We start from the raw sequence: 10,939 nt of genomic DNA on the forward strand, positions 1-10,939 counted from the left end.
ATTAAAAAATTCTAGAATATTCTTTATATTTTTAAATTACTTCTTAAAACAAAACACCTTAAAATATTTAAATTTATTCTCAAAAACATATTTTTTAAACAAATTATTTTTAGTAAAAATAACTTTGTTCTATTTTAAAAAATTAAAAAATATATGTATTTTTTAAAAAGGCCTAGAGAAATTAAAGTGTATTTTCTACCCACTGTGGGGTGTGGGTGTGACGTCCTTACTCCTCCCTCAATTAAATTTTTCTTTTTTTGTTTTTTGGTACACCAGGTCTACAAACAATGTTTTATTTCCACCGGTAATTGAAAATTATTCTTACAACAAACAGGCCTATGTCTCCTTCAGTCTTATTTTAGTATATTAAATATTTATTTTTTACCTTCAATTATCAAAAAGAGACGAGAGAGAATATCATTCAATCACGAATAACCTACATTTACATTTACACAACTATTACTTATATTTTTCCACAATAAACCATTCTTATTTTATATAAAGCTGGTGTTTTTTTTTTTCCTTCATTAAACAACTTAAAAGTAATAGATATTAAGTTGTTTGTTTTTTCTATCATTTTATTTTTTTTAAGTTGTAAGTATTAGCAATTTAGCAGGATGAAATTGTCTTGATACAGCTTTCTAATTGTTTCAAAAAATTATTTTTAAACTTTAACAAAAAGTTTAATATTTTAATATTTTTTTTATATATTTAAAAAAAATAAGTAATAAGTAATTCGCAAATAAGACAAACATTACATTCAACATTTATACCACCCAAAACTACTATTAATTCCCAAAAAATAATATAAAGAGAGAAAATAGAATGGAAGAAAAATAAAATGTTAATTTAAAATGAACATAAATAAAAATAAAAAATCCAAAAGAAGGAAGAGGGAATCTGCTCTCTCCTCTCTCCTCTTCCAAAATTGAAAATACCAAGTATCCGACAACAAAGTACCACATACTAATATACAAAAAAAGAATCGGTAACTCCTTTCCTTCCAAGCAAGACCTGTTCAAGTAATAATAACAAACCATTTAAAACCTCAAATTGATATTAATAGAAATAACTATTATCGCCCCTTATTTTTAACTGGGGCTGGAGGAGGGATTTGTTAGACCAACCATTCAAATTGTGTTCATACCATATCCCAATCGGTTGCTTCGAACAATGAAAAATGAACCAATTCTTGGGGTTCCAACATCCCAAGCTACTGATTTAATACAAGACGGAAAAACCTATGACAATCATCAGCCATCTGAATGTTTTGTGGACCATAAGAATGACCAAATGTTGTGCATAGAGTAGCCAAAGCACAAAATTAGATTATCGAGTATTCAAAACAAGTTGGATTGAATGCTAAATCAGAAAACAGACCATCTCAGGAAGAATTTCCTAAGGATATCCACTTATTTCAGTGTATATGGTCCAGGAGCGGCAGTATCAGCCTTTAAGGGCTGCCCCCAGTTTCGCAAGGTCTTCAACCGCCTTTGAGATCTGTTCCTCTGTCAAGCCTTCCAGATGAATGCCCCTCTCAACACCCATGTCTGTGTAGATAACGTGTATCAAACTTTGTGCATAAAGTATAAACACAAATAACAAGGGGAAAGATATAAAATGCTCGATAAATATGTCCATTACATGAAAGAAAAACAAATTGGTCATATATATTTGAACCGGGCAAATGTCCATTACATGAAAGAAAAACAAATCGGCAATATATATTTGAACCATGCATGCTGCCAAAAATACTTTCCTTGTAAAAACACAATATAAAATTGTTTGTTGCCACATTGATGTCTGCCACTTATGGCAAGCACTCATGCTGATGGTTAGGAGTAAATTGCTATGCAGCCACAACTACACTTTTAACACATATAATCTTCACATATTGTTCATTGCAAGAGGAATTCTTTTGATAGCAAACATGTACATATAATACATATATTAGCAAAAAAGCACCTCACGAAAAGCACATCAAAGTACATAGGAAGCATACAAAGAATGTCATACAATAAAAGAAGAAAAAGAGAAACAAAGCACTCCCTCCCCCTACTTAACGCCCAACCAATGAACAAAAGCTACCATAGAGAATGATGTCTCATCCATACAATTAACACAGTAAAAATTACACATAAAAAAGGATTTGCATACTTGCTCCAATAGCTCCACATTTTTTAATGTCCTACAATGATTTTCTTCTTATAAATAGCCCAAATAAACAAAAAGGCACAATCATCCATGTTCTTTTCCACTTCTTCCCAACAAAGGACTCGTGCCAACTTAACAAAATCAGGTTTTTGAAGATTCAATCACCCAAACTATCTCAAACAAGGAAAAGATCAACTGCCACAAAACACTTGTAGGTGCACAATGTAAGAGGATGTGATCAACAAATTCTTCTTTCCATTCACACATATACAACACCTATTCCCAAAAGACAGACCTCTCCTTTTCAGCTGATCCAAAGTCAATATCTTCTCATAAGTTGCTTCCCAAGCAAAAAACTTCACTCTCATCATGGTCCAAGGATTCCAACAACATCCATTGGAAATGTCTCCAATCTCCTCAACACCAAAAACGGGTAGAAAGCTTTGATTGAGAACATTCCAACCATTGAGTCTAACCAATTCATCTCATCCTCTGTGCCCCACCTTAGTCCTTGCTCTTGCAGCAGGATGTGTTTTGCTTCTTTAGGGAGTGCAGACTCAAGGAGCTTGGAGGCTCCATTCTTAGAGGAAGGTTTTTTTTCCTCTTTTAAGTTTGAGGGGGGTTAAAGTCCTCTAACCAAACAGGTTCGCCATAGCTTTTTGGCAGCATTGCTAGGATTTTCTAAAACATGAGGTGATGGGTTTCTTCAAGGAGTTTTGTAAGTGAGACTCTTTTGTAAGAAGTTTAAATATCACATTCTTGATAAAGAGGGAGCTGAGGACCTGAAAGGCTTCAAACCTATTAGTTTGGTGGGAGGGTTATATATATAAACTTCTAGCAGAAGTATTGGCTAATAGGCTTCAGAAATTCATGGGCAAATGGTATCTGATTTTAAGCATGCTTTTGTAGAAAGTAGAAAAATATTGGATGCAGTTCTTATTGCAAATGAGGCCACAAACTCAAAGCTTTTTTTTTTATGAATAAGTCCACAAACTCAAAGCTGAAGAGCTTCACTATTAGAGTCATCTGCAAACTTGATATTAAAAAGGCTTATGATTCTATCAATTGGGGTTATCTTATTAGTATCCATGGAAAAAAGGGCTTTCGCTAAAAGCAGGTTAGTTGGATGAAGTGGTGCATATAGCTAATCTATTCCAGTTAAAAGAATCCGAACAGGTTTTTTCTAGAGCAGTAGGGTTTTAAGGCAAGGGGATTCCCTCTCTTCTTATTTATTTGTTTTGACTATGAAGACACTCAATTTTTTGATAGAGAAGGCTAGTGAAGGAGATTTCATATCAGACTTTAAGATGGGAAGGAGAGGCTGTAAGGGAATCAAGATGACCAGCTTTTATATGTTGACAATATTATCATCTTCTGTGAGGCAAGTCAGAGCAACTGTTATATCTACATTGAACTCTCATGCCAGTTGATGAGAGGGTGATAATAAAAATGATATCATCCCATTAAAGTGATAACTATTTGATGGGGGAAAGCCTTTTAAAGTTTATTCAAGGAAGAAAGGGAAGACCTATGTAAACTTTAAATAGGATTAATATTAATTAGAATTGAATAGGGATTGGTATTTGTTGGAGTCTAATTAGGATTAGCTAGTTGAGTTATAATATAATTAGAATTTGAGTCATGATAGGTTATTAGAGTCCTAGTAGACTTTGGATGTTATAATTAGAATTAGAATCATAATAGGTTATTAGAGTCCTAGTAAACTTTGGATTTCTTAGAGAAGCCTATAAATAGGCTAATCAATGTAAATCAAATGAATGAATTTTGATGAATAATATTATATTTTCTTTCATTGCAAGGTTGCAACCCTCAATGGTGAGATTCCATTGATTTTCTTCTAGGTGAGACTCCTAGAAGGCCTTAGTGAGACTCTAAGGTTTTCCATCTTTTCTTCATTGTTTCTTCTTTCTCTCTATTTCTTATCTTATAATTTTTTCTATCATAAAGTTTATTCCTTGTTCCTCTCCTTACACCCTAAAAATAAAACCCTAGCCCACCTACCCTTGAGTGTAGGCAACCATCCTAGAGTTGTCCTACATCACTATTCCTAATGGATTTTAGATGATTGGAAGCAATCCTCTGACCCAATCCAAAGTAGCTATGAGAGCTCATAACCACACTTTCAAAAGACAACTTCTTTATTCCTTTCAAAAATAAAGTCAAATTACAAAGAGGAATTAAAAAGCATAAGAAAATAAAAAGGACCAACAATCTTTCCATTGTTTACCTAAAACGTATGTTTGAGTTAAACTTCATCCAAATTCCAAGCTTTGGCAGGATAAGACAACTCAAAAAGGAAATTAATTCCCCAAATCATGCCCATGATTCAGAGACCAGCAGAAACATCGCATGGTATTACCCAATATCGGTTGGTGCTTAAAATCATTTCAACATGGTGATTAAAAAAACATTGGAACATTTTTTTTTGTACCAAAGGCTAAAGAAATTAGCAAGAAAATCCATCATCCTGCATACAAATTGCCAATAGATTTACATAACAAAAAGCACATATTGACCATCCCATGAGAATGAACCGCGTGCCTGCTTAAAATCCTGCACTGGAACATTTTTATAGAGAATGATGAGATTCAATGGTATCAAAGTCTAACTGGGCTTCCCTATTGCACAGAAATGTGGAGATAAATGCGATACTGTCGATCCTACTCAGCCTGGGATTTCTAGTGAACACTTGGTTTCCAAAGGGATAAATTGGAGGGGAACGAACATTAGTCCCCACAATAGATGCAAATGTAATTTCACAGAACACCAGAGGATAAATTATAACAATTGGGTTGGCATCTTTTTAGGGCCTGAACTTGCAGATCTAGAGTGTATGTGGATTTCGGGTAAGTCCAAATTTCCATGATTTGGAACAATGGAATTGGAAAGAGGAAAATGAAAGATCGTACCGTATCTAGCCCATAGTTGGGGTCTGGTTCCATTGCATTCACGGATCAAGATCGGGACTTTGGGATTCAAAGTCTTTAGATCCTTGTAATTCCTCTCAACAAATGCCCTGACAAACAAATGATGGAATCAAAATAAGATGATGACAAATAAATAAATAAGATTAAAAAAAGAGTAGAAATAAAAACAAAGAAGAAGGGAAGGAAAGAAGATAAAAGGAAAAACCTAGCGGAGGAGCTCGCAGGTGATGTTTGGCAAAAGAGAATCCGAAGCTCCTTGAGATTCCGAGAAAGTTGCCCCCTCCACGCCATATCTGCTACCCACCCACACTCTTCGCTAGAAGCCTACGATTCTACTTTCTACGACGAGAAAACGAAGGGGCCATTTGGGTCTCTGGTTTTTATATAGAATAATTGATTAAAAGGATGAAAATCTCATATTTGTATATCTACCCTCCAACAATTTATTTTTTTTAAATAGTAACCTTTTTTTTGCCGGTATAAATGACCCTCGTCATATTGATTATTTACATAGTGATAATTTTAAAAGAAAAAATTATTTTTACAAGAAAAAAGTGGGAGTATTTTTGTCTAAAAAAACGGTATTTTTTAGGTTAAAAATAAATTTACAAAATATGGATGATTTCCCTTCTAATCAAATTATTTTATTTTATATTTTTTTATCATCTCATTTTTATGCACTTACATCTTTATATAATTAATCCTAATAATATTTCCTTTTTATCATAACACTTTAAAAATTCTTTATATAACATTTATTTTTTACAAAAAAAAAAATTATCATAATTTAATTAAAAATAACAATACTTTTATTTAATAAATTCTTTATTCATTTATATATTTATTTTCATTCAAATACCCTCCATATTTTACAAATTTCAAACATCCCAAGGTATTAACTTTGATGATGTTTTAAACTTCTTAAATGTATCAAATAATTTTTGTTTTGTTGAAAAATCTTTTTACAAGCTCATTGAATAAATTGGTTTTTCCAAATATATATATATATATATATATATATATATATATTTACCCTATTTCTAACACCTAAAATGTTTTTGCAAATCAATCATAACTCATGGGTTTTTAATTGTTTTTATTTTTATTTTTTATGTATTATGGACTTCTTAAATAAGGTTTTAAGCTTTGGTTTTTATTCAAAAATCATTTCATAAGCTTAAGAATTAATTGCATCTTTTCTTGCTTATTATGCCGAATTGAATCTAATATTATGAAATGTTCTTCGAAATCTAGGATAATTGATACATGTTTGGGTCTCATAGAATTTTTTAATGTATTCTAAACACTTTCCAAATTTCTATGTGAGCTTGATTACATTTGCTTTAACCCTCCTCCATTATGGTTATTTGCCCTCTATCTCAATCTATAACATCTATTGTTAGTATTTTATGTCTATAGCTTGCTCACTACGCCTCTACTTGGACTTTTCATAGTTTATAAGTCATGAGTCTCTCATTTATTCATATTTAACTCTTTCTATTTCCTTGGTTGAGAATGATTTTTACAATTAGCATTTTTTTTCATTCTTTAAACCTAGAATTAGACTCAAAATATAAGTTAGATTCATAATTAAGGTTTTAGCATGAATTTGAGTTAAGTTGGGTGATTTGAGTCTTTTATATTATATAAATCTTGTTATATTTGTGCCATTGGAGTACATATTTTGACTCCAATTGATACTCTATCAATCATCACCTCGAAATGTCTCTTCAACTTCCCCCCATCTGTGGCACCAATCATACTCCCTTTAGGTGTAATCCCTATCACTATTCATAAACATGAGGGCTTTCACTTAGAGAAAAGATAAGCCCCAATCTTCTTATGAATGGATTTATAAAGGGCTAAGTTAACATGTAATCTCCTTTCAAATGATATCCATGTCATAGAATCGCCCATAACGCTCAACATGAACCTAAGCAACACTAAACATACAACCATACTCTTTAAGACTCTACCTCCTTAATCATTTTCACTTTGAATAGGAAATCCATAGTTTGTCTCTACCCTAAAGAGCACATAAATTGTGATACAAATACTAGAAAGGTATGTGAAAAAAATGTATTCATTAGGCAAATTATGAAACCCTATGAGTATCTACCCCTACAAACTTGATGGAAAGGCTTTGCACATTAAAGCTTCACTACCTTGCATCAAGGTCATTAATTCTTGAAAGTGCATCAAGTGATTCAATGGATCCCCTATCTTGTCATAAGTTTGACATTTTGGGAAGGTAAATCTAGTTGGAACATATACACAAAGAATATGTAGGGCAAATGATGTGTTGATTAATCCTTGGATGATTTTGCTATTCTTATATTTCATAGCTTTTTCTTTTGTCGAGTCTACTTGAGCTTTAAGCTCATCAAGTCTCCAATGTGTTGACTAAAGAAACGTGTTGTCTAGTTTGTTATTGATTTGTCTTCTTTATTAAGAGAGTTTAAGGCTACTTTCTACAAGTGAAAATAAGACATTAATATTGTTCCACTATAATGCATAAGAGATTGTTGTCAACCGTGTTCTTAAACTCATCATTATTCCAAGTGAATTGGTCATTTCAACAATTGGACTCTCATTTGATGCTTTAACATATCCTTATGATATTCTAGGCACTTCTACAATTGTTGTACTGTTGGATCTTCCATTAGGAAAGGCTACTTCTCCTCCATTGTCAATGAACTCATGAGAGCTATTTTTTTTCTTTTTTTGTTTCCAATTTATGATGCCAAAATGGAGGAATGAAAGGGTGTATTTTAGCAGTTGTATTGTTTCTTATCTATAACTTCACTCAAGCGATGGCATGTGCATATCAAGGATTATACAAATATTATAGGTTCGTGGCCCATGAGAAATTCTAATATTTATTGTTGCACTATTTTTGCTCCTCCAAACTTATAAACGATTTCTAAGATATTTACTTGTGAAGATGGAGATGATAATTCCACATTTCTATATTCCATCTTTTACATTTTTTGGCCTATTTTTTTTCTTTTTTCTAATTAAATATCAAATTTATGTTTTTAATAGGGAAAATTATGTTTCGGGAGCTCCATTTGAAGGTTATATGAGAATCAAACCCAAAGAGACTGGAATATAGGCTTTGTCCATTAATGACCATACTATTATTCTTTTTGTGCACTAAATACTGTTTCGGTAAGTTATTCTAAAATTGCCCTTTTGTTTTCCCTGTCAACAGCCACCACGGTCTCCATGTAAACAGCCACGGGTCTCCAAAATTGCCCATTTAATAAGCACTCAAATTTGAATCGAAAAGTTATGAAATCTAAAACCCGATTAGAGGAAACACCCGAACCCGGCTTACAGACCTTTCATTGATTTTGAGGGGCATGAGGTATGTGGGTCTCCATTAATCATGTTTTTCTTCAATGGGTTTTACCTTAGGTGTTTGATTGATTATAGGTGTAGTAGATGGTAGATACAGTATGTGTTTACTACACCCATGATCTTGAATTTGGTTTGATACCTAAAGACCCAAAGCATTGTATTTTTGGGCAAAGGTTTGTCATTTAATATTATTGTGATGTGCTTTTTAGATGAAAGATTCATCCTGCTTAATTATTTATCTTTTTAAAAATGTAAAAATAAAAATTTTAAAATTAATTATAAGGGGATGTAGGATTAATAGAAAACTTTGATTGTATAATTGTTATATGATAGCTAACTTTTGAAAAATATCGATTATTTTTTTATTAATTTTTAAGTTTACGAAGTTTGTTTCAATTTTGTGACTTAAAAAATTTTAAAAATAAAATAAAATAAGAGTGATTGGAAAAGCACGGTTAGTTGGAAAATATAGTTAGTAGCCGGGGTGAAATAGTCAGGGTTAGAAAGGGGTGGATGGGGTTAGGGTTGGGACTGGGGTTTTACGCATCTATAAAATGGAGGTGTTGGTAAGGCACTGATGTGGAGAGGCGCGCGTGCGGCGGATCACTTGACAGGTTACTTCCCCGTTTCCTTCTCCCTTGATGTCTTTCTGTCTCTGGTTTGATAGTATAGAGGGTTCTAGATCTGCATTGATTTCATTTTCCCATCAGATTCTGTTTTCTTCTTGGCTATTCGTTTTATTTAGATGTACAAGGGGAGGATCTGGATCTGGGAACACAAGGAAAAAACATGATCTTTAGGAGTTTGTTTTTCCCTTTCATTGCCAGTTTCAAAGATCCCAACTCCTTGATGAGTATGAACCTTTTGGTCACATCTAATCAATTATTAAAGCAATGAAGCTCCCAATGATTGAACGTCATATATAAGTTTCAGCCTTGTCTGAATGTTATTGCTGAAAATCAGTTTTTAGTTCTGAGGGAGCTCATCTTTTCTTTTTCTTTTTCTTTTTTCCCTCCTAAAACAAAATTTTGATCTCTTTATCTTATGATCGTTATATATTTTTGGTCTAATTCTAGTTTCCAAATCTTGTAAAGCAGGAAGGAAAATCTCTCGCTAAATTCTGTTACTTTTTGTTTTTCTACAGGGGAATATTATGGGTCGCAGGCCTGCACGCTGCTACCGACAAATTAAGAACAAGCCCTATCCCAAGTCTAGATATTGTCGGGGTGTTCCTGACCCTAAGATCAGGATATATGATGTAGGCATGAAAAAGAAGGGTGTGGATGAGTTCCCCTTCTGTGTTCATCTTGTTAGCTGGGAGAAAGAGAATGTGTCCAGTGAAGCCCTTGAAGCTGCCAGGATTGCATGCAACAAATACATGACCAAGTTTGCTGGAAAGGATGCTTTCCACCTCAGGGTGAGAGTCCACCCCTTCCATGTCCTGCGCATAAACAAGATGTTATCATGCGCCGGAGCAGATAGGCTCCAAACTGGTATGCGGGGGGCCTTTGGAAAGCCCCAAGGGACTTGTGCAAGGGTTAACATTGGGCAGGTGTTGCTGTCTGTTAGATGCAAGGATGGAAATGGGAACCATGCACAGGAAGCGCTGAGGAGGGCCAAATTCAAGTTTCCAGGCAGGCAAAAGATTATCGTAAGCCGAAAGTGGGGCTTTACCAAGTTTAGCCGAGCAGATTATGTCAAGTGGAAGCAGGAGAACAGGATAATGCCTGATGGAGTGAATGCTAAGCTGTTAGGATGCCATGGCCCCCTGGCGCAGAGGCAGCCTGGAAGAGCCTTCCTCAGTGGAGCAGTGGAATCCACTGCTTAAAGTTTTGTTCTTTATAATCTTATGGAGGTTTCCCTTACAAAACTGATTTGGGCTCATAGTTGATGTATTCTAGTCTTTTTGAAGGGCATGTTTTGGTCACCCCGTTCTTTGGGTGAGTAACAACCTAAAATTTTTTGAAGCGTTTCTATTTCATATAAATTGTGCTTTGATGTCTCTTATCATAGGTCCAATTTACTAATTGCATCTCTCCACTCCCTCATGCAACACTTCATTGTTTATCATCTATTTATTTTGAGCTCCATTTTCTAGAATTGGGCTCAGCCAATTCCAGTTGGAAACCAGGCTTCACTGGGGAGGTTAGAGAAGTGGATCGAAGCAACCATGGGGAAAGTCATGTTTTTCTTTTTTCTTTTTTCTTTTTTAATGTTGCCATTAGTCACCATGTGCGGTTAATGAAAATATTTTTGGGGATATCAAGGTTTTTCAAATAAGCATAAGTTATTGAAAAAAATAAAAAGAATATTTTTGGGATATTGAGGCCTATTTGGCAACTGTGAGGACAGTTATCCGGGATTTTTTATTTTATTTTTTAATTTTAGAGATCATAGAACATTTTTCACTAAAATCAAAAATCAAAAATAAAAAAAACACATTTAATAATTTGAAAATTGTTTTTTAGAAAATA

General features: G+C 33.6%; 2 protein-coding genes across 2 annotated transcripts; one reads left to right on the forward strand and one right to left on the reverse strand.

The window, feature by feature from the left end:
* Nucleotides 1-1,039: 1,039 nt before the first annotated feature.
* LOC117918414 (NADH dehydrogenase [ubiquinone] 1 alpha subcomplex subunit 2) lies at nucleotides 1,040-5,466 on the reverse strand. The gene is made up of 3 exons (XM_034835095.1): nucleotides 5,308-5,466; nucleotides 5,085-5,191; nucleotides 1,040-1,550 (listed from the first exon to the last, which is right to left on the reverse strand). Exons 1-3 carry the CDS (start codon nucleotides 5,391-5,393, stop codon nucleotides 1,447-1,449), a joined length of 297 nt encoding a protein of 98 aa, XP_034690986.1. The 5' UTR covers nucleotides 5,394-5,466; the 3' UTR covers nucleotides 1,040-1,446.
* A 3,523-nt stretch (nucleotides 5,467-8,989) lies between these two features.
* LOC117913331 (60S ribosomal protein L10) lies at nucleotides 8,990-10,472 on the forward strand. Its single transcript, XM_034828298.1, has 2 exons — nucleotides 8,990-9,079; nucleotides 9,610-10,472. The coding sequence occupies exon 2, from the start codon at nucleotides 9,619-9,621 to the stop codon at nucleotides 10,291-10,293; it is 675 nt and encodes a 224-aa protein (XP_034684189.1). The 5' UTR covers nucleotides 8,990-9,079; nucleotides 9,610-9,618; the 3' UTR covers nucleotides 10,294-10,472.
* Nucleotides 10,473-10,939: the final 467 nt, after the last annotated feature.

The sequence above is a fragment of the Vitis riparia genome, chromosome 1 (genome assembly GCF_004353265.1).
Source record: "Vitis riparia cultivar Riparia Gloire de Montpellier isolate 1030 chromosome 1, EGFV_Vit.rip_1.0, whole genome shotgun sequence".
Lineage (NCBI taxonomy): Eukaryota > Viridiplantae > Streptophyta > Magnoliopsida > Vitales > Vitaceae > Vitis > Vitis riparia.